The 25,351-nt window shown below is 35.8% G+C and overlaps 1 protein-coding gene across 2 annotated transcripts in view; it reads right to left on the reverse strand.

Annotated features, from left to right (window-relative positions):
- Positions 1-371: 371 nt before the first annotated feature.
- Positions 372-25,351, reverse strand: part of ttyh3a (tweety family member 3a) — a 79,925-nt gene continuing 54,945 nt past the window's right edge. Inside the window, exons 9-14 of one of the 2 annotated variants that reach the window (XM_039686174.2) lie at positions 24,751-24,843; positions 23,856-23,948; positions 20,287-20,423; positions 15,582-15,755; positions 11,155-11,230; positions 372-3,623 (exon numbers count right to left, since the gene is read on the reverse strand). In XM_039686174.2, coding sequence (XP_039542108.1) covers positions 3,549-3,623; positions 11,155-11,230; positions 15,582-15,755; positions 20,287-20,423; positions 23,856-23,948; positions 24,751-24,843 — 648 coding nt within the window. In that variant the 3' untranslated portion in view covers positions 372-3,548. Of the gene's footprint in view, positions 3,624-7,487; positions 7,590-11,154; positions 11,231-15,581; positions 15,756-20,286; positions 20,424-23,855; positions 23,949-24,750; positions 24,844-25,351 lie in introns of those variants that run through there. The other variant, XM_089128737.1, reaches the window with a different exon arrangement.

The following is a 25,351-nucleotide window of genomic DNA, read 5'->3' on the forward strand; positions in this document are numbered from 1 at the left end:
AAGATGTCTAAAAGCTGCTTTAGTCTAAATTTTCTATATATATATATATATATATATATATATATATATATATATATAAAATTTGATTTATTTATCTCTGTAGTCTTTGCTGTAGTGACACAGATGATGTCCATGATCACAGTTTGCCATTTTAAAGAGTGCGGCTTATGGTGTGATATAGCCTAATTACAGTATAAAAAAGGTTAATGACAAGATAAAAATTATTAAATAAATGATCTTTCACACTTCTCATGATGTTGGATTAATCAGAATAAACACCATTATAATCCTGTATTATATACTCACCTTACAAATGAAAGTTCTGCAGCAGAGAGATCGACAAGCTAATAGTTAAACATAAGACACATGTATCAGTTAATGTTAGGTTTAATCTTAAAGTTCAAGCTCAATAAAACATTTACAACATTTTAGTAACTGAAAAAAAGTCATCCTACAGTGAAGTCATATAAAAACATCTCGATAAAAGACCAAACTCATTTATTCGCATGAAAGAGACAAAATATTTTGTGCTTGCTAATATGTCTAAAAATATGCCAGACTAAAAAAAGGAAAGATAATGAAAATGATCAGTTTGTCCTATAACAATTCCATGTCCTTAATGGGTATTTCCTTAATGTACTGTAATACATTATTTTTGCAGTAAGACATTACCAAGGAGTAAATGGTGACATAAATTCAGAGATCGCATCATCACAAACGTGGTCATTTACAGAGAAAAATAAAGATACTCCCACAACGTCAGGCTCGTGTTCACAGGCGTCTCATTTGGTTCCTCAGGCCACGCAGAGCTCACGAGAGAAAAAGTCCACTTTAAACATGAAACACATTTAGAGATTCACAGAAGGTACAAAGCTGTTGGTTATTGGCACAGTCAAGGATGTACAGACCTCGTCATTGATCCAAAAAAAAGCATCAACCGAGAAACCAATGCAAGCGTCAGTAGCACACAACATGGGCTCCACTCCACATTTATAGGATGACCATGCTTTGAGAAGCAAAAAGAACAAAAAGAAAGAAAATAAAACACTCAGTCAAATAATGAGCTGTTTGTTTATAGCTGTGATACATCCCTTTAATTCTCTTCACCATGAAAACAAATTCTTGCTTGTTTCCATAAAAGTCCGGGAGTCTTTGAGCGACTTTGTCACATTGGCATTTGTTAAGTCCCACATCCGCATTTTCAAAGCATGCATGAGATGGAAAATCAGGACTCGGGGTCAGCATGAGACTTCACTTATCGTTATTAATTTAGAGCTGTCTTTATTCTCTCTCTGTGTGTGTAAATGTGAACAATATCTAAAATGTAAATATATATTAATAAAATGTTTGACTAATAGAAGCCCTGAAATCCAGACGTTGGCAGTGTGAGGGAAGAATGTGGTCCTGAGGTGTGTGAATGTGAGACAGATGATGCCAATGCTCTTATATGAGGTCCAGAGCACCAGAGAGAGGTCATCTGAGGAGACAAGGGAGTTCACCCACATCAGATGCCATCTGTTGGCCTTGTCTCATGTGCCTCTGTGCTCTCATCAAGGAGAAAATATCCATTTTGACAGCACATCACTTATGTCTTCTTCAAGGATGGCAAGATTCCTCTCAACTCTGGGAATAGAAGCAATTTGTGGTGCAGAAGCAACAAGCCCAGGAAATTGCGGGCTTTGAAAGTCACACTGAATTACAGCAAAAGTTACTGAGGCTTGCGGTCTTCTCTTCTGTTTCTTTGAGAAGAAAAAACAAGACAGGCCACTGATGATGACTTCACTTCCCGCCATATTGGTGGCCCCCTCCCTGAGGACTCAACCGATCAGCAAAATTAAGGTTCAAATGTTGTTTACATTGTGTACAGTACAACGACCTCCTCTCCTAGCCTCTCTTTGAGTTGGTCCCAGTGTCTGTGTTTGTACAGTATTAGGACAAAATAATGTTCAGATAAGGTCCCAGCACCATACAAAGCAACTTTAGATTCATTCTTGAAAAATATTCGGATGCAAATGCAGTTTGAGGTTGTCCAAATCATCAGGGTTTGATCAAAATCCAGATCATCGGGGTTTGGTCGTTTGATGTGAAATTCTCTCGTTTTTCCAGGTTTTCCAGCAATGGCAGTGGATATAGCCAAGTTAAATGAGAAGTTTGTTTAATGCAGCCCATGTGTTTTGAGGAAACCCCCCCCAACAAGGATTTCATTAGCTACACAGCATCTACAAACCTTAATTTCACACAAAAACTCAAGCTTTTAAATGAGATGAAAGGATCCATTCTTCCCACAACCACAGATTTAGACCTGAAACATACTATACACAAGTACAGAAACGCAAATGCTTCATACTGCAACTTGCAAGGCAACGATCTTTTTTAAATTTTTTATCTTTAAGATCCATTACGGTCATAACAAAGCAACTTTTTGAGGAGAAAATTGGGCTGTTTGAAATCACCCCCTATAGCCTTATATAGTGAACATTATTGAATGCACTCATTCAATCCCATAATGCACTGCAACCGAAGTACAATCAACAGCCACTAGAAAACAAGTACAAGTGTTGTTCCAAATGAACTTCTGCGTCTCGACGGAAGATTGCGTCTTCAGCAAGTGTCCAAATTCACTCTCTCATTATTCACTCCTTATATTAGAAGTCAATAGTGAATGAGTGTATAGGATGCAATTTCAGAACTCAGCTAACGCCCAAAATAAATAATAATAATAATAATTAAAAAAACAACAACAAATGGCTCTGTATCACCCCCTTGAGTATGAAGGTTAGCGCCACAGGATGTACAATACATTTATACTGCATTTCTGTACTAGCGTAGAGCATGTTTCTGGCCTAATTTCTCACACCATTTCATTAAAAAATAGCTATCATCCCACTTTGTCAACTTAAAAACTGCTATCCAAGCCCAAAACAAGAGTTCTAAGGAAATTCTCAATGCTTAAGTGTTTCTCACGCTATTAAGATTAGATTGGTCCAGTTATATTACAGTAGATGCCACTGATGTAAACCGTATAGAGTTAGACGTGGCAGTTGGTCCTGCAAGTGGAGAAGGTCACATTACTTCAAATGACCAGAGGACAGAGGCCACACGGGAATGTAGGGTTATGGGCATTAAACCCGGTCCAGTTTTTCAGTTCTGGACCTTTCTGAACCTCTGGCAAGAGCACCACAACTGAGCAAGGGCAGCATGGATCAACACACACACATCACTCAATGTATCTGTATGTAATGTAGTTCATACTCATCACAGATGCTCACACACACACAAACACTCACGGCTGAGAGTAACACTTCTGCTGCCGCCACGCCGAACTAGCTGCCTGAACTGAACCGGCCAACTGGAAACAGCGCAAGAGGCCTCTGGATCATTCCTCTGACAGCAGTATTTACATGATGCAAGGACGTCCTTTATCAGCTGGGTAGGAGAGCACGCATCAAAGATCAACATGGCTAAAAGGGTGAAACTTGTCTGGGCTGCGGGAACAGGACGTGGATGAGGGGTGGCTTTAGACTGAAGGGAAAGGAGACAGTGTTCCTCTAGTTTGCTGCGGAGCTGCTGTTGGGGTCGGGTCGGGCGTTTGCCAGGTACTTGGCCCTCATGCTGGATGTGTACTGGAGGGAGACAAAAAAACAAACAAAACAAAAATACAAAATCATTTAGATTTTAGACTTAATTTGGCTTTTACACAAAGAACAGTCACTGATATTAAAGGAGTAGTTCACTTTTAAAAAAAACTTTTGCTGATAGTTTACTCACCCCCATGTCATCCAAGATTGTCCACGTCTTTTTTTTTCTTCAGTCGAAAAGAAATGAAGAATTTCCAGGATTTTTCTCCATATAATGGCTTCATTGGAAACCAAACGGTTCAAGGTCCAAATGAGAGTTTCAGTGCAGCTTCAAAGGTCTTTAAGCGACACCAGATGATGAATAAGGGTCTTATCAAGCGAAACGATTGGTCATTTAAAAAATAAATAAAAAGTTTAAGTTTTATAAGCACAAATGCTCGCCTTGCTCTGTTCTGTGATGAGCATTCGTGACTCTCCTGTTCGAGTCCTAGATAAGACCCTTATTCATCGTCTGGTGTCGTTTAAAGCCCTTTGAAGCTGCACTGAAACTGTCTTTTGGACCCTGAACCGTTTGGTTCCCATTGAAGTCCATTACATGGAGAAAATCCTGGAAAGTTTTCATCAAAAACCTTAATTTCTTTTCGACTAAAGAAAGAAAGACATGGACATCTTGGATGACATGGGGGTGAGTAAATTATCTGTAAAGTTTTTCTTAAAAGTGAACTAATCCTTTAAAACTGTGGCCAAATACCAAAAGAAAAAGATAAATCAGTAATTTTAAATGCCACAAGCACATTTAGACATTATAACTTAATAATGTGGAGAATGAAAACTGGATTTTCACTCTGAGATTCATTAGCACACAGAATTAAATAAGCAATATTGATGCCAACAAACTATAAAAGGTCTGTAACATCAGCTAATAACACATGGCAAAAAAAAGAAAGAAATGGTTTTAAGACAATTATTTGTATCTTTTGCTGTAGTGTGTTTTACATTTTCAAACATTCCTTTTGCCAATAATTGTTATAATCCAGTGAGATTTTTGTTTGTAAAAAGGAGTCTGACAAGAGCCGGTATGCTCCGCACGGAGATCTCATCTCACCATCATACAGCAAAAGGAATAAATAACTGCCTTAAAACCATTTTTTGAGGGGGTGAAAATAATAACATGCTTAGGACATTTGCACAGTACTATATAATTCATGTTTTCCAAAAGTTGTACTTAAAGATTTGATATCCTTGTTTTGAGACAATTACAGTGTTAGTTAAATTCACAATTATATGCAGCACTGTTCACTTTTGAGTGAATCACCCATGGTGGATGATAAAAACAGTTGTAAAGTGCTAAATAATATTAATAATAAAAAAAAAACATTGTCATATGATACAACCAATAAAAAAATAATAACTGCCACAACACACCTAGAATCATTTAGACAGCCTTGTAGATGCAATATTAGTGGGTTTGTAAAGAGCGCACTAGTGCTACTCGTATTTTTTTTTTTGTAAATTAAATGGCAAAAATGGCTAATTTCAACTGTTCACTAACAAAACAACAAGCAGTTAAACTACTCTATGAAACACAAACAATGTGATTTAATAGTCAATAATGAAGAGACATATTGCTAACACTTTACTTGAAGGGGTGTTCATAAGACTAACATGACACCTTCATAATCATGACATGACATATGTTATGAATATGAAGGAAGTTTTATGCATGTTTGTGACTACTGTCATTAAGTGTCATTCGCTCAGTTATGACATTTTTAATACAAATATGACATTGTTTGAGATCTTGACATAAACCAATACATCATAACCAGTCAGTGTCTTTGTCATGATAACTTGACATTACTAAGACAACACAACTTGTCACAAACATGACATAGCAGATTAATGATCAAACTTAAGAAACCACCTAGCATTATTGGTTAACATTACATTAAACTGTCAGGTGGTTGGTTTTGACATTGGCTGTCATGAGGCCATTATAACTTTTTAATGAAAAATTCACTTAGTACCACTGCAGTTGAGGTCACGAAAAATATGACAGTTATAACGGCCTCATGACAGCCAATGTCAAACTCAACCACATGACAGTTTAACTTAATTTTATGTCAAGTTGACATAAAGACATCTCAAACAAAGTCATTTTTGAGCGAATTTGATGACAGTTGTCATAAACATAAAACCTACTTCATATTCAAGACATATGTCATGTCTGATATGACACCTTCATAATCATGTCTTATGCACACCCCTTCAAGTAAAGTGTTACCGACATATTCCTTTTTACGTCTAGTCCCAAAATGCCACATCCAAACTAATGTAAAGCCACTTTTGCTTTCATTCAGCTAATATTATTCTTACTGAAGTCTTTGACTGTAGCATGAATGTATTTTATACATTTGCAAAGTGGCTTGTTCAAACAAAATATAGTTCAATATAGTTTAGACCATAATAACTTATTCCTTCAGTCACATAAGCTTGTTTTTAAATGAACAAGAAGCCTGTCCAATCAAGTCCAATGTACACTGATCCTCAAATTTGGCTGGAGCTGACAGCACTTAGTTAAAGCTTAAATTTGAACACGACATGAGGCCGATACTGACTCTAGTATTAATGCATTCCTGATAGGAGTACTGATTTCATTTTGATAAATAAAAAGTCCTAATCAAAGCATGACATGCCTAATGTTGCAATCTATCGAGCTACAGGAAGCTACTATCGTTCACAAGACTTAACGGGCGTTGAAAGAGTTTTGCAATGACAAAGCTCGATAAGAAGTTGATCATTTGTTACAAAGACCAATATCTCTGGAAACTTAAAATGCTCATTTGTTGATATCTCTTCAGATTAACCGAAACCTAATTGATTTTTTCATTAATCTCTAATGATAAGATGCTTATCAGTTTCTGGTCATAGGTTCATATTTTTTAAAATACAGCAAATTGCCCCAACTCTTGATTTTTTTTTCTTCATTCACATTTGAATATTCATTACTCTGTATAATGAGAGTGTTGTAGGTCTGCATTTTATTGGGTGTTGTATCCCTTCTTCCCACTCCCTTTTCCACAGCGTTTCATGTCCATTTCTTGGATGTTTTTGTCACTATAAAGTCACATTTGTACATTTATGGATTATTGCAGCATTTATTTTAAATGATTTATCCGTGCACTCTTTTTATTTTATTTTTTTTTAAATTGCCTTTGTAAACTTTAATCAAAATAACTTCCCTGTGCAGCAAGATCTCTTCCTTTCTCTGATGACGTGTTTACATGCGTAAGGGGCGGAGCAACCGGTCACTCACATGACATCACAGCAGCAAACAACAACAATCCAATCAATTCCCCATGGACAAAATCAAGTCCCGCCCAGTTTTTCTTGATCAAGAAGCCGTTTCACTCAGAAATACGTGACAATACAGGGAACTTCGGTTTCATGACGACTTCAAACAGTGCTGATTTCTAGCAACATGACTGCCAGGGACCATTAAAAAGAAGACAGAGCTCAAATTCATTCAAACTAGACTTGAATATATTAGCAGTGCGGCTCAATGACCTCCAACGTTTTAATAACTGTCAGGGTGAATGCACCTTTAGGATGCTAATCATTAGCTAAACTAAATTAAAAAGCAGTGCTCTCCCTTTATGTCTTTGTTAATGCATTTATCCCTCTCGGTGTTCTTGGAAATTGGATTCTATGTCAGATACATGGAGAGTTAATACAGGTGGAGGGAAAACATGCTGCCCCAACAGATGACAAGACTAGGGAAGCACACAACAGAAACACCAGGGGCGAGGGCGATGTCACCATGTGATTTGGGGAGGAATCCCGCTGTTGTTTTCTTGTTTTTGTTGGTAGGGAGGTGGGCCAATAAGTGGGAGTGGGGCATTTGAGTACCTGTTGGAATAGCTGAGGCTGTTACCAAAACGAGCGGGAAGTCTCCGATGGCTTTAACTGCCAGCTGTGACGGCTGTTACTGTCCGTGGATGTCAAATACAACTGTGTGGATTTGCAGAAAAGAAAACGACAAGAAACTGTAGAGCAGATAGACACCACTGACATCTCCAGCTCAAGAAACATGTACACATGAACTCCCAACACACAGGGTCTAGAGGACACAAGACCAGACACAAAGGTGTGAGGGGACACAGTGGGAATAACTTACACCAGCAAGTCCAGATAATCTGTAGCTCGCCTACACTACAGGTAAACTATATGTGCATGCAATTTTGTTTTATTTTACAAATGTACCACAAGCAATAATTGTTAGCAAAAAACAAAAACATTGTCACTCACTCACAAGTTATATAAAAATCTATTTAAAAAAATATACACGAATCTGGTAAGCAATCTGATAATGGTCTCATATGCAATCGAGTTTCTCATACAAGCAGATTCTCTTCCAGTGGGATGCAAGACTCTAACAAGAAGCAAATATGCCAGTAAAAGCGTGTTTGCATTAGTGAATTTTCAGCGAAATGTCACATCCAAAAAAGGCCCATTCTCTATTGAAGTTTTCACAGGTCTAGTGTTTCTCAAAATGAACAAAAGCAGTTAAATGCAAACTCAGAATATTACGCAAACCTGTATTAATTAAATACAAATATGATCCACTTTAACCATACTAATAAACAAAACAAAAGTGCCATTTGAAATTTTCTTCTAAAATGATCATTTTTATCAAGCTTGTATATTTAAGTTCAGTAATTTCACTTAAATGACAATGAAGATTACCTATTAATTGTTATTTAAGTGAAATTACTGAACTTAAATATACAAGTTTGATAAAAATGGTCATTTTAGAAGAAAATTTCAAATGGCATTTAGAGGCTTTTGCATCTGAACTCTTCATATATATATATATATATATATATATATATATATATATATATAAATAAAATACACACACATGCATGTGTATATTTAAGAAAAAAATATTATTTATATATAAAATATTTATATATAAATCTATATACAGTATATACATGACAACATTACTTAAATATATTCAAGCATGTGTGTAAATTTATATATATTTATATATATATATATATGTAAACACAAACTTTTATTTTGGATGCAATTAATTGTGATTAATCATTTGACAGTCCTAGAAAAAACACATACGAAAAATTACGGACTCAATGTGCAATGGCCTTGAGGCTTATTCATTTCACTTTTGGTGTGAAAAAGCCTTTTTTAAATTTATTTATTAAAAAACAAACAAGTAAGCGTAGGTGAGAAAAAGCAAAAGTAACGCAACACACTACTTTCCATACAAAAGCAACTAATTAATGCAATTATTTACTTTTATAGGGAGTAACGTAATATTGTAATGCAGTAAAAGTAACTTTCCCCAACACTGCATTTGCATGTGTCTGAAAACACACATCATTATCCTAACTTTAACATCAAGTATCCACAGTGCCATTACAATTTCATGTCGATTTCCATTACCAGTACCGACTTGACTTTCGCTCTGTTTTCCATTGCAGACAGTAAAGCCATAAATACTACCTGGTCGTCATAGCGACGTCTTTCATTCCTCGTTGCTCTCGCTAGATCCTCTCTTCGGCAACCAAACTAAGGAAAGTCTGCACCTCCTCGTTTGACCACGGAGTTTCCATAATAATAGTAGTAAGATTAATAACTATCTCTGACCAAACTATTTAAAAATGGCGGGGTTATTCTGGATACTCCATCTGGTGCGTGTAATGATGACGATTCTCTCTGACCAATCAGCAGTCGGCATTGTTTTCACGTCACATTTTAGTATCGCCTTAGCTCACTTAGAACCTCGCCGGAGGTGATACAAAAAAAGTACCCGAAAGCAGGAACAGGTACAACTTTTTTTTAAAGGCGAGCCGAGCCGAGTCTGAAGTAACTCAATGGAAATGTATTTCGGTGCTTACAGCAGATAGTTGTTTAAAGGAAAAAATCAATTTATAATGTTTTTACAAGTATACGAGGTGGTGCAGAACAATTACTCAACTAGTTAATTATGGCGCTTTTCCACTGCATAGTACGGTACGGTTCGGCCCAGTACGCTTCGACTCGGCGCGAAACAGTTCGGATCGCTTTTCGTTTCCACTGCAGCAGTACCCCTTCAAAGTGTGTGGGACTGATCGTTATTTGCGCGCGCCTCTACTGCCATGACATCATCTTAAAAGCGCCACATTTTCAAACCCACAACACAGGAACAATGGAGACTATCGAGCGGATGGTGTTCCTGATTCTCGGTATGTGGTTGTTTTTAACTGCTAGACGGAAAAATGTGTTTAAAATGAGGCTGATGGCAGCAAAACAAAAATACTGCTAAAAAAGTGTCTCGTGTCGCAAATCCAATGACGCTAGTAGTGACGCTGGTAGTGACGATTCTGTCTGACCAATCAGTGATCTGCAGTGTTTCACGTCACATTTTAGTACCGGTACGGTACGCTTGGAACCTCAACAGACCAGGTACCATTTAAAGCGACCTGAAGCGAACCGTACTGTACCATACCATGCAGTGGAAAAGCACCACAAGTGAGACGTACCGAACCGAACCGTACCGTACTATGCAGTGGAAAAGCGCCTTTATGTGCACACATTCTCAGTGTCTATCAGTGAGCAAACGCTAACAGTCCCACCAAATCAAGTTTGTTTCTTGTTTGCTGGATTCTTGCAGAAACAAGAATGAGACTGCCAAAATAGTGTCTGAACTTCAAGCTACATCCTGGTTTTACTTTTTGCCGCAGAAAATGATAATAGCAAACAGTCCAGAACGATTGTCGTCCATGGTGCTCTCCTACATTTGCATTGCGATCCAGTTCTTATTTTGGAAGAATCATATTGATCAGCTGCCAAAGTAAGGTGTTAAAAACACATGAGAGGTCTATGATAAATGTCGAAGGCACTCATTTAATCAATCGTCTCTAAACGGTGAGTGTAACAGCATGATTTCACCAACAACAGGTGACCGTGTTGACATCTCACTTCCGCTATCCAAGCGTTTCGAGTTGGTGAGTGGGCAGCTGGCTCGAAATCTCTCTTCTCCTTTTCCTCACATATGAAAAATCAATGCTATTAATCTCCAGTTTTGCAAGCGTGGTCAAGCAAGGCAAGAAGTTCTCACTATGGAACGGTTGGCCAACAACAGTTGGCTTTAGAGGTCTGTGGTCAGTTACTCAATCATCCACAAAGACTTGATTTACTTGCACAGATTTCAGGGCTCAAGGGTCTTTTGTAATGACTTGCTGTGTACAGTGATGAAACTACAGTGGGGGAGATCACTGATTTACACAGGCAAACTATAAGAATGTGTGGTAACAATATTTTAAGGTGACATAGTTACACGCTACTATATGTACTTACTATAGTAATAACTGTAAATGATGCATAATTACAAGTAATTAACCCTAAACCAAGCCCTAACCCCAACTGTGTAGTAAGTACGTACAACATTACTAAGTCACCTTAAAATAAAATGTAACCGAATGTGCCATTTATGGTAAATATTTAAGCATTCAGGCTGTCAAAATGACTCTGTGATTTGTGTGCGTGTTGGACGAGTGCAGGTACTTACAGATGGAGGAGGAGATTCTCTCCCGATCAGAGGAGTGTTCTCACAGCGAGGGGTCTGGAAGTTTGCATTCTGGGTCCTGGAAATGAGACACGCACACTTTACACAGATCCAAAACACTCCAGCATTATTGTTACAGATCTATTTCAAATTTATTGTACTTGTTTAATTACACTACGGTGCAAAAGTTTGGGGTCGGTAAGATTTTTTTCTTCTTCTTTTTTTTTAAGAAGTCTTTTTTGCTCACCAAGGCTTCATTTATTTGATATAAAATACAGTGAGTGCCATATTATGAAAAATTAAAAGTAAAAAATTTGTATTTCTATATATTTCAACATGATTTGGTGCTTTCTAATGATCAATTTTGAAATTTATGCTTATTATATTTTAAGATTCTTTAATTAAATGTTCAAAAGAGGATTTACTTGAAACAGAAATCTTTTATAACATTATTATAAATGTATTTACTGTCATCTTTTTTACTATCATCAATGCATCCTAGGATCAATTAAAAAAGTACATATATATATATATATATATATATTAAAGTAAAAGAAAGAAATTACTGACCTCACTTTTGTTATTTTTAATAGAAATGTCATAATATTGCGCTACTTTAATATAAAACAAAAAGAGTTTTTTTAAATTCCATTGCAATCTCTCTTCCTGAACAGTACTGCTTGTCTTGTGTGTTTTTAGGAAGTTTTTGCTGTTTTTTTTTTCCACCCGTAACATTCTGACAGGTAGCCCATATCCCTCTCCTAGCCCTCCTCCCTCAGGAGAGGAGAAGCTGTTTCACCCCAGCAGGTTTGAGGTTCTCTCGGAGGATCTCTCATCCCCTGTTCAAGCCAGCACACATATGGAGCGGTCGACGGCAGGGCCCAGCTGCTGAAAACATCCCTAACAAGGTTCAGTCCTGCTCGTGTGCAGCACATATGGTGTGAGAGACACAGGCAGGGCAGCCATCAGCTTGAACGGGATGAAATCAGCCAACTATTTTTATTTATTTATTTATTTTTTTTTTACGATGGATGAATACTGATTTTGTTTGTTTCAATGTCTGATAACTAATGTGTAGAACTAAATTGTGGTTTTATATCCAATCCATATATCTTTGAAAGAGAATTAATAATTATTATAACAATAGAAACATAATATGCATTGACTGTCTTAACAATAACATTATTTTTTTACAAATAAAATAATTCTAGTTATTATAAATCATGAATTTATTACTATACAACTATTATTATTATTACTACAATACAACAATATGGTTTTAATTATTATAACAATTGCTAGTATTTTTAATTATATTAAAATAATAATAATTATCTATCAATCTATCAATCTATCGATCTATCAATCTATCTATAAATTACAGGAACGTCTCTGTGTGTGTGTCTGTCTGTTAATCGCATATCTCTCGAACCCTCGTCCAATGGATCTCAAACTTGACAAGTGTCTTGCTACGGGTACGAGTAAGTGCAGTGCCGAGTTTTACGTTGTTTAGATTAGAAATGCAAAAGATATCGCTAAATATATCGCTTTGCACAGGCATTTTGCACTAGTAATAATAATAAGGTAAGTTTAATAATAATAAACATAATAATACTTTTAAACAAATTCATGATTTATTTAAACAATAAGGTTCGAGAGGCTGTGCTGTATCACTTCGTGCCTAACAACGCCCTTCAGCTGTGACTTATTCATGACACAGCACCAGCCTTGAGCACCTTATTGCTTTTATAAAACGTTTACCACACAATAAAAATATTAAAGGCAATTCTGAAAAAAAAAAATTCTAAACCCATTATAAAATGTTAGAAATGCATTGCTAAAAAAGTATTATTGCAAATTTCATGAAGTAAAATCACTAAAACCCTTCCTTCCACTAGAAAAAAAAGTCCCTGACTGTGAACAGCAACACTGTTCCACTGTGTAATATGCATGAAAGCTCAAATAAAAAAAATACATGGAGAAGTGCGTTGAGTTCCCTCTTGGTGATTTGTTTAAAATCAATGCTGCAACCCTTTTCAATACACCAGTCACCGAAGCATTTCACTGCCCATTGGGTTTGCTGCACGGTATCGTTTTTCATTACGAGTCTTCCCGAATGTATCGATGTTATATTTCAGCACTTGAGCATGACGGTTAATATTTGTATTAGCCCACAATCGGGTCATGGGGTCTATACGACCCCAATCGACTTTTACTTAATTAAAAAAAAGGTTCCCTTCATCTCAGTGGAATAAGATTTTGTGACTTCATACATTATCTATATACACACACACACAAAAAAAAAAAACTGGGCTTGATTTGGTTGTTCTGAAGGTATGTAAAAAAAAAAAAAAAAAAAAGTTTACACTTCTGGTATTCGGGGTCAATATGACCCCACATTGAAATGAATGGGAAATGTGAAAAAAACAAACAAACAAACAAAAAAAAAAAAAACTAAATATATTTTCTTCATGTGTCAAAAAAATAAAAAAAATAAAAAATCTGGCATAAATCTAAAAATGATTACACAGAAATGAAGGCCTAGTACTAGAGCATAAATGCAATGTATCAAAATAACATGCAAGCTAATGGTGTAGTTGAGGAATTGTGTGGTATATGGATACAAAAGTACTTATATATATCTCCAAAAACACAGCATTAATGAATAGATGAGAAGTAAACAAACAAAAAAATATATATTTGTATGATTAAAAATGTATATTTTTGTACAATTACTCAATCACTTGGGGTCGTATATGTGGATCAGTGTTGGGAGTAACGCATTACAAAAGTAATACATTACAGTAACATATTACTTTTTGCAGTAACGCAGTAGTGTAAGGCATTACTAATCAATTTTCAGTAATATTTTACTCATTACATGTTCAGTGAGGCTTGTATTACTGTTGTATTACAGTGTATTGTCTGCTTTTACTTCTTAAAGGCAACATATATGTGAAAGTTTTAAAGCAGTCTTTTAGTGCCAGTTCAGAGCGGTCGCGTCTGTAACATTGTTTTTTCCTCATAAATGCGAACACGAAAACTAAAATAAAATGAATATTTTAAGTTCTATGGAGACTGGAGAGCCAACCCTTCCTCATCCGATTTGCGCAGTGTAATTAACAGAATTACAAAAAATAGATTTTGCCTCCTATTTTTTTTTTGTCACGCATGAATGTGTGTCTTTTCCCTAATATTAAAAATAAAACATAGACTGATATTTGTCTAATGTCTGGTGTCCTTTGAGGAAGTAGCCTATATACGTTTCAATACATGTATTTTCTGAGAATTTTTATTTCAAGTTTTGACTGCAAATGTCATGTCCATAATGCTGGACTTCCCCAATTTTAAATAATTTATCCTCAACTAGTTTTGTTGTGTAGGTCTACGTATTTTATAATGTTAACTTCAAATAATACTAATAGCCTAATTTAAAGTTAAGGCAGCATTGGATATGGACGGTAAGGAGAATAACGCTGGAGTTGGAAGAGGTTTGTCGCGATTCTGTAGGTTCGTGGATCTGAGTCGTGTGGCGAATCGCGATTTCGGTTTCATATTGCATATCGTTGCAGCCCCAAAGTTAAGTTCTACTTAGTTATTTTGGTGAAAGTAACTCAAAAGTAATACATGAGTAATGTAACGCATTACAATTCTGAGACAGTAATATTGTAAGGTAATGAATTACTTTTAAATAACAGTAACAAGTAATACCTAATGTATTACAGTTTGGAAGTAACTTGCACAACACTGATGTGGATACGGGTGGTTGCTAAGAGTGTTGCACAGTGACAAACAGAACCGTTGGATGAAGCGGTCATAGCCGTGTTTTATCATTAATAAATCACAGCTGTTGACCAATCAGAATCAAGGATTGGAACTAACCGTTTTATAAAATAACAACTACCAATACCACAATTAATAATAGTAATAACTATTTTTATAATACTATATAAATATTATTTCATCACAACAATATGGCTATAAAAAATAATAATAGAATTATGATAACAATAACACTACTTATTATAAAACATACCGTAATAAATACCGTAACAAAAATAAATAAATAATAAAATAAATAAAAATAAATAAATAATACCATCACTATTATTATTATTATTAAGCATCATCATGTTTAGTGATCTAAATAGTCGCAGACTCATTTTCATTTCATTTCATTTTACATTTCTTAAGGTTCAGACTAATTGTTTTGCTTTAATGACTGTTTTTCTCACGTATAAATGAATGGTGGCACATGGAAGAATCAAAAAGCGATCGAGTAGAAATGTGGAGATATCGGTAAGAAACATCGGACAAAGTGATGATTGAACTATTTCTACAAAACACCCCGTGGATCGTTCACAGGAGGGTAAAGGTGACCTGAATGTGTTCAAAGACTGCATGGGTTGTTGTTGTTGTGCGTAACTCACATGTACTCCGTGACGGGAGCGTTGCTGACGGTGTGTGCTCCTGCAGGGATGCTGGTCTCGCTGCCGTAACTGCTGCCGCAGCTGTAGAGGCTTGGCATGTGCACTCGGTACAGGTTATCATGATTCTGTCTGCCTCCATGAGCCACGGACTCCTCCTCACTGTCTTCTTCAGGCCTGTTTGCACAAACACACACAACATACAAATTACTGTTAGTTTCAACAAGCCTTGACACAAAACTGTTGTGACTCAATACCGGGACAGATCCATCAGATCAAATTGGTTTGAATGGTGATAATTCATAGTTTCACAGGACATCCGTTTCAACATTTCTGCTGTTTAGCCTTTCAACAGAACCCAATGTCACGCAAGTTGTGAATTGCTGTGAAGTCGCCTCACTGAAAGTGCGAGCCATGATCGCGGTGGGAGTGTGAATTGGAGTAAAACTGCCAGTCAGTAGTGTTAGACACTGCGGATAGCAGACAAGCACTGTCAAAACTCAGATGTCACTGATCATACATATCAAAATAGCAAACAACAACAATTTAGATAAATGGATGAATCCATTAAGAATGGGGAAGAAATTATGAATCATAAATATTGAGAGACGTGCATGTCACACTGTGGTCTGGACAGCAGAGGGCGATCTCAGCTATGTTTCTGACGACAAACAGGAAGAGCACATTAAATCCACACACAGGCATGTGTTTGCCATCCTAAGTCTGATTTGTTTCAGGCACAGAGAACAAGACAGCAGAGTAATTCGCTCTATTTCCTCTTCAGAGGGAGGACATAATACCATTTGAGGGAAAGCTTGGAATCACACAAATACCTGCATCAATGACTATTACACTTAACAGTCTGTTCTCCTGTGTCTGCTGATCGATTTTATATGATTGGGAACAGAATGGGAGGCATCAAGACTGCTTCAGCTTAATGGACGTGGATGAAAAAGCTGATGGAAACCAGAGGGAGTAAAATAAACACGATCAGCAGGACTGTAAAACAGCTCCACACTGTTTATGTGGGCCGCCCTCTGCTGGTCATTGGTGGTACATAAATTGATGAATCGTTTACAAACTCGATTTTATTTATCACCACTCAATGTACAATAGTTTAGCTTCTGTACTAATGTAGCCAACACTTGAAACTTATTATCATTGGCATAAAGTGTGAATGTGGTATTGTCGACAAAGGTGAACGTTTCTATGCAGAAAGAAAAACATGACAACTGTATAATGATAGAATTTTTGTTTAACACTTTTGTGACATTTATTTGCAACAGATCATGTTGTGGGTCAATTTGACCCATTTAGATTTTTGATTTGCCAGAAATACTTGTTAACCTCACGTTTTTTTCTTGAAATTTTGTGACTTTCATTTAGGGTCATGAACAAATGTGCAAAGTCTCAACGTGCTCACAAATTGTGGAAAGTGAACAATTTCTTTATGGTCAATTTGAGCATATATTGCATATCCCAAAGCAAAAACGAAATACATTTTAAAATAAATTCAGTTTCTCGACTACACTGAGGACATTTACATTTATGCATTCAGCAGATGCTTTTATCTGAAGAAACTTCCTTTCTTTTCCAATGTCCTTATTTAAAAATTTAAATATTTAAAAAATAAACAGCAGAAAAGTTTCAATATTGTTGTATAATCAGTTTGTGAAAAAATAGCTGTTGAATACAATTTTAAAAATCAAATATTTTTATAAAGTGTAGGTTTAAAATGCTAAAACTTAACTTTTAAATGACTGAACCCATATTTGTAACCTAACACAAGGGGCACTGTCTTTTTTTGTAACATGCTAGTGGATTTACAGCATAAGAAAAGTCACCCATCATTGATTTAGACACACACTCATATTACTATGAATGGGAGAAAGTGCAATGCGCAAAATGGCAGAATAAGCCACGCCTTCTGAGTAAAAGAGCCAATCGCCAGCTAGTTAAGTCATCGCATCACTGTAGCTGCCGTTAGAAGAAACTCCTGTTGCTGGAAAAGCCTGGAAAATGCAGTCTGTTGCCATGATTTGAGAGTTTAGAAAATGTATGAGACTGTTGTCAGATTTAATTTGTGATTTCAAATGAAAATTATTGGAAATTTAATAGTAAGCTTGGTGAACAGTTTTGGAGAATTTGATGTTTCCCCATTCAAAGAGATAGGAGCTGCACTTCCATGACTGAAATAGCTGCCCGAGAGAAGTTTCAAAGATGGCCGCCAAGAGAAATGGCTTGCCTTAAAGTGACTTTGGTAGTATTTAATTGGTCATTAGACCAACATGTCTACCCCCATGAGGGACCCAGTATGGTTTTAATTAGAGATGCACCCATATGAAAATTAACCGATACCGATAATTCTTTAAATTTGAATGCCGATAACCGATATATTGGCTGATAAATCGAAATCCAAATTTTGATATAGTTTTTGAGAGCCTGATTACAAAAACAAAAGTCTCACTATGTCACAAGCACACACTTATACTGTTCTCTTTACAATCAATGATAGGAAGCCTATATGACAGACTTGCTCTACACGTTGCAGTGTATTTTCCTTTTCAAAGTGATTCCTATCATATTTCAAGCATTTCAACATCATAGCGATCAGTGAACAAACTGTAAAAAAAAAAAAAAATTCAAGATTTGTTATCACAACATTTTTTCTTTTGTCAAATGAACTTAAATAATTTATTTAGTTGAGATAACTTATTATTTTGAGTTTCTGATGATTAAATTAATCTCCTTTGTATTAACTCACTTTTTTCCAATTCAATCAACAAAAAATTGCATCCGAAGTGCCTTAGCTGAAAGAAATAATCTATTATTTATTGGCTGTAATATATCGACCAGATTTTCTTATCGGGCCGATAACGATAACATTAAAATCGGCCTATACCGATATGGTGGCCGATATATCGTGCATCCCTTGTTTTAATAAAATCGTTTTTATTATGCCACTAATGTCACTGCAAATAATTTTAAGCTTTTTATTGTTAAAACAGTCCTATTATTTTTTAAATCAGGAAAAAAATGTCTAAGTGCACCTTTAATGCAGACAAAAAGGTATTTGAATATAAAAACGCATGCAGCGATTTTTCCCAACACTCCGTACGGTTTCTACCTCGACGCTGCACTGCCTGCCACAGCCTGCCTAAACTCATATTCAGAAACGGCTAATTATCTATAATGAAGAGGTAGTGTGAATAGCTGTGTATTATGAGACGTACACTTATGAGTGTGATGATAATTACATAATGTGCCAAAGCTGGCGTCTTTGTCTTTTCTATCTCTCCCAGAGTAATCTTGTTTGCCTGACGCAAGCCTGTCCTGGCAGAGCAACTGCATGGGTCTAGGCCGGGGAATTATTACATTTGGGAGGAGTAATTATGGGAGGAAGATGTGTTTCCCACACAGAGCGCTTAAAAGGAAGGAACAAGGGGGTGGGGGGTGGGGGGGGGGGGGAGAGATGGTGCGAGGCAGCTGTATCCGTTTTGCTCTTGACCGAAGAGTGTGTTGGGAACATGAGGTGTCTGACCATACAGTCTTCGCAACAATGCCCACGGACACACACACACACACACACACATACCACTAACCATTTCCATTGTTGTTTTATCTTTGGTTTAATCCTCTTGAGTGTATTTAACTACACAAATTAGGATGCTCCACTGAATGAATGTGTATGGGAAAAGAACAGTAAGTTTTAAGACAATAACAAAACTGCACCTTTCTAAGGAAAGAGTACAAGCCAGATAATGCGTATTTAATGCTTTAAAACAGTGGTATTAGTGATATGAATACAGAAATATATAGCATAAGGTCACTAACAGATGCATACTGTATTATAAAATGGTAGGTAGAGATAACACTGAGGAATTGATTCACTTTTTGCTTGGCGTGTTTAAAGTTGATAATTTACTCACCCCCATGTCATCCAAGACGCCCATGTCATTCTTTCTTTAGTCGAAAAGAAATTAAGGTTTTAGATGAAAACATTCCAGGATTTTCTCCATATAATGCACTTTACTGGGAACCAAACAGTACAAGGTCCAAATGAGAGTTTCAGTGCAGCTTCAAAGGGCTTTAAATGACACCAGACGATGAATAAGTGTGTAATCTACCGAAACGATCGGTTATATCCAAAATAAATAAAAAAGTTCGTTTTATAAGCACAAATGCTCGCCTTGCTCTGTTCTGTGATGCGCGTTCGTGACTCTCCTGTTCAAACCCGTTCATCAGAATTAACAAATCTTTTTTCAAGTCATGACTCGAAGAGTCCTAGATAAGACCCTTATTCATCGTCTGGTGTCGTTTAAAGCCCTTTGAAGCTGCACTGAAACTCTCATTTGGACCTTGAACCGTTTGGTTCCCATTGAAGTCCATTATATGGAGAAAATCCTGGAATGTTTTCATCAAAAACCTTAATTTCTTTTCGACTGAAGAAAGAAAGACATGGACATCTTGGATGACATGGGGGTGAGTAAATTATCAGCAAAAGTTTTTTTTAAAAGTGAACTAATCCTTTAAAGCCTTATTAACATTTACACAACTTTAGCAACTTCTCACAGATTGATTATTGACTATAAATAAACTAGTATTATTGTCATTCCATCAGTAAATTTATTCAGTTATAATTAAATATAATATAATATAATTAAACATTACTTGGGCCACTTATATACATATTTTATAAAGATCTCACCTTTTGCCATGCCATGTGTGCGGCACGCTGCAGATGACCGAGGTGAACATGAGAGCAGTGATGAATGAGAACAGCACCAGGTAGATCAGACCCTCCAGCCCATCATAACACACTCCGGTCAAAGCCTGCACATAATCCTGCACAGACACAGACAGAGGCAGCACAGATGAAACACAGATGAAAATTCGGTCATTAACTCACTGCCATCATTGACTTTCTTTCATCGGTGGAAGCATAAAGGTAACAAAGGTTTTGAATAACATGATGCTGATAAAATATTATTCACACAATGGCAGTAAATCATTCAGAATTTATTGATCCTCCCTAATTCGAATTTTCCTTTCTAAAAAGCCTACCACTTATATACGTTCACACACACCAGCCACTGATGCCACACACACATTGAATTTACATAAACCATTTCACTTTTAAGAAGCACTTTCTCAGAATTACCATATTGCATATATAATCAACTGTCGAACACATTCATTATTATTTGAATTATCACTCAGCAAGTCATTTAATTACGCATTACTCTGTCTTTGGATTTATTTTAATTGTCAGCTTTTCATTAAACTGCACAATTTAAACCCCCTACAGTTCAACCCCAGTCTGGGAATCTCTGATATAATGTGATGTTTAATTCACTTCATGTAGTTGATAAAGAATAGAATATATACAGTTGTCAACATTTGAAGTGGATCATCAAAGTTATTATTATTTTTTTTATAGTATTATAGTATTTATTTTTTTTATTTAACAGTCAGACATACATACAAATGTATGATCATCAAAGTTATACAAGTTTGAACAATACCCGTTCTTTTCTTAAGACAACTATGATGAATTGTTTTGATCCACTTCAAATTTTGACTACTGTATACATGTATGTATGTATTAGGGATGGGACGGTATGAAAATTTCATATCACGATTATAGTGTCCAAAATTATTGTGATTATCAATATTATCACGATTTTGTTAAAACGAGAACAAAGAACAGATGCTCACACTGAAAACAAGCAGATCAATGCAGTTTTTTTTAAGGAAGATTCTATTCTGTGGCATTTCCATCTTTATAAGGACCGTCGTCAATAGCAACGCATTATTACACAGTGCACACATCCAAGGTAAGATTTAAAACATGAGCTAATCTCATTATTAATTCAATATGTCCCTGTAATTATGTAGTAAAAATAAAAGCGATGTAATTAGTGTACAATGAATTTATACATTACCACTATCCGTTAAAAAAATGTCAATCTTAATAATAGTCTTGTTTGAAGTTTTCCATTCGTCTTTGGCTCAAAGCCACTTGCTGCGAACTTTTCTTCTTATGAAGTGAGTGACTTAAAATATTTAAAAAAAACAACATTTCGTGCCCAATTGTTTCCCAGACGTATGGAAGCTGCCACAGAATAAAAAATAAAAAAGGTAATTGCGACTTTTTATCTCACAATTCTGACTTTCTCACAATTGCGAGTTTACATCTCGCAATTCTGACTTTATATCTTGCAATTCTGAGATATAAAGTCAGAATTTGTTTGATATAAAGTCAGAATTGCAAGATATAAAGTCAGAATCACGTGATATAAAGTCGCCATTGCGTGTTATAAAGTCAGAATTGCGAGATATAAAGTCAGAATTGATTGATATAAAGTCAGAATTGCGAGATATAAAGTCAGAATTGCATGATATAAAGACAGATTTGCGATATAAAACCAGAAATGCATGATATAAAGTCAAAATTGCGTGTTGTAAAGTCAGAATTGTGAGATATAAACTATTCTGAGGGGGAAAAAGTTGGTATTTTTTCCCCCGTACAATTGGCCTGATAACTCGCAATTGCGAGTTTATATCTCACAATTCTGAGAAAAGTTAACTCTCTAAATTAACTCTTTAATTAACTCGCAATTCTGACATTATATCTTGCAATTCTGTGATATAAAGTCAGAATTTGTTTGATATAAAGTCAGAATTGCGAGATATAAAGTCGCCATTGCATGTTATAAAGTCAGAATTACGTGTTATAAAGTCAGAATTGCGTGTTATAAAGTCAGAATTGTGAGATATAAACTATTCTGACGGGGAAAAAAGTTGGTATTTTTTCCCCCGTACAATTGGCTTGATAACTCGCAACGGCGAGTTTATATCTCACAATTCTGAGAAAAGATGTCAGAATTTCGAGATATAAAAATTGCGTCATAAAGTGTTATAAACAATTATGTGTTATAAAGTCAGAATTGTGAGATAAAAAGTCTCAATTCTGTCTCGTTTTCTCACAATTGCGAAATTATTCCTCAGAATTGCTACTATACAGTATATCTCGCAATTGCGGCTTTATTTCTCACAATTCTGACTTCATATCTTGCAATTGTTTATCGCAATTATTTATTTATTTTTATTCAGTGGAAGAAACAAGCTTTCATACAGACATAGTTTTGGTATTGAGGTCAAAGTTAACTTGCTGATAACTTGGTGATTATCATGATGACTTTGTTTGGCAGACAGGGTGACCATCCTCAATCAAGTTTCCCTCAGGACTTTTGTAAAAGCCAAAATATGACCACACCTAAGATTTGGTCCTCTTAAAAGGCTGAAAAATCTCTCGAGCACGGTCACTGCCTTCCACCATTCCTTCTCGAATAATTATTTAAAAAAATAAATAAATAAAAATAAAAAAATAAAAAAAAAACTGCGTCAGACTGTTGCTGGTAGGACAGGATTTACAGCGAGTTTTTAAAATCATTAAATGATTTTAATTATCATTAAATCACGGCTTTAATGATAATAAAATTTTAAATGATAATACTAACCAGTATATTTTATCATGGTTTATCTTGAAACCGGTAATCGCCCCATCCCTAGTATTTATGCATGCATGCATGTATGCACTGCTTGAATGAACCAAAATGGATACAGAAACCAGCCTATCTCTGTTGGGTATGTGAATAATAAAAACAGAAGATATGATAACATCCAGTGCTAGACTCTCTAACTAAGAACTTCCTGCAAATTACCGTCATTATTAACAGCAAAATTGCTCCATTTGTAATTACTGCCGGCACTGTTCTGCATCTCCGGCACAAACTCTCCCTCATACAGCCCAGATGTACGGCTTGGACGCCTGTGAAGGGTGTTATTGCTTTTGCAGTATGAAAACACCATTAATAATGTATAGTACATCTCCAAAAGTCCAGATTTTATCCGTTACTTTCTGTTCTCATGGGAAGGAGATGCATTTTCAGGACCACCCACACAGCAGGACTCTGTCTTTCAGCCATGAAGAGGAACTCTAGTCATGCTGAATCCTGAAATATCAGATATTTCCATCTTGGAAAAGAGGACAGGCTCCAGACTGCCACAGTAAGTGCTGGTGAGGTTAGCAGATAGAAGACCAGTTTGAGTGTTTGTTTGTGAGTGGATTGCAGGCTGGGTTTTTCATGTCAACAGAAGCCCACAGGTTGAGGTTACAGTGAAAATCTCGGCAAGAAGTGCTTTACTTTGAGTCAGAGTGGAAGCGGATGTGCAAAGTGGTCATATACTCTAAAAACAAACACTATTTCTCACCATATGCAAACTGCGGCAGTCCACGAGGGCAGTGAGCTGGTGCAGTCCAACCTCAGTGGTGTTCAAAACCCCCTGAATCTGCTCAAGGTTTCCCTAAAAACAAGCACAAAAACATGGTTACTCTAAATGTAAAACATAGATGTATATGCTAGGTATACACCACGGTTCAAAAGCTTGAATATTTATTTGATCAAAATATGGTAAAAAATATCAAAATAACTCTTTTCTATGAGAATAAATTATAAAATGTAATTTATTCCAGTGATGCAAAGCTGAATTTTAAGCATCATTACTCATTGTGCTGATTAAGATTTTCATAGAAATTGTGAACTTTGACGACTACAAAATGAAAAAATAAAAAATAGAAATGTCTATTGATTAATGTAATGTATCCTTGCTGAATAAAGCATACATTACTTCACAATTCAAAGGTTCAATTTCAAACATTTCACAATTTTAACACTTTTTATGAGTTCAGCACATGATGGCAGCAAACACATGACAACCAAAAACATTCACATAGAAGGATGTCAAAGAAGAGCGGCTTGTTTTCTTTCTTTTCAAGGCTCAGTATTGTGTGAGGTCTAAGTTGTATAAAGCTGCAGTGGTAAACAGATTTTAGCTGGTTCTAAGGGTGAAATATTTCCATTGATTCAGCATTTTCTCTCAACGCTTGTGTTCCAGCGAGAGGACGGCTTTCTTTCTCACATGTACTGAATGAATGTCAGCCATCACTTTGTGCCAGAACACACACAGATGCTTCACAATGACAGAGGCCCAGTGGGAGGGGGCAAAACAAACACACAACATTTGTGTATCAGGAATTGTGGGAAATGGGCCGTACATACTGCATGCATGCTCTGAAACACGCACACACACACATACGAGTACTCACCTTAGTGTTGGGGTATTCTCGGACTGCAGAGCGCAGTAGTTCTGAGACGTCGTCCTGCATTTCCACCAGTGCTTTGTGACTTCCTGACATCTTCTACAAGACGAAACAAGAAATCAGTTATATGATCTGTGCAAATGTTATCATATAGAGAAGCTTTTACTCTTCATAAAAACTTGATTCAAAAATCTACATTTTAATTTTGAACATTTTTAAGTTTACTCCATTTTTTTGGGACAAGAGCACAGAGAAGAAAAGAAATTATAGGAATCAGCATTTTTTATATATATATATATATATATATATATATATATATATACAATTAATATTATCTAAAATATTTTAGATAAACTCAAACATACAACAAATAATAATACAAATAAATTGAAACTAAAAGATATTGGTTGAAAAATAACTATTAAAATAAACAGAAATAGTAATTTTCATAATTGCTTATTTACACACATCTCATAACTATATTTACAAGACTATAGCTTGGTATGGACACTTTTGTTCAAAAGTTTGAGGTTTGTAAGATTTAAAAAAAAAAAAAAATTAGAACTGTTTTATATTGGAATAAAATTACCGGTAAACAATAAATAAA

This window comes from Pimephales promelas, chromosome 3 (assembly GCF_988280905.1).
Source record: "Pimephales promelas chromosome 3, fPimPro1.hap1.1, whole genome shotgun sequence".
Lineage (NCBI taxonomy): Eukaryota > Metazoa > Chordata > Actinopteri > Cypriniformes > Leuciscidae > Pimephales > Pimephales promelas.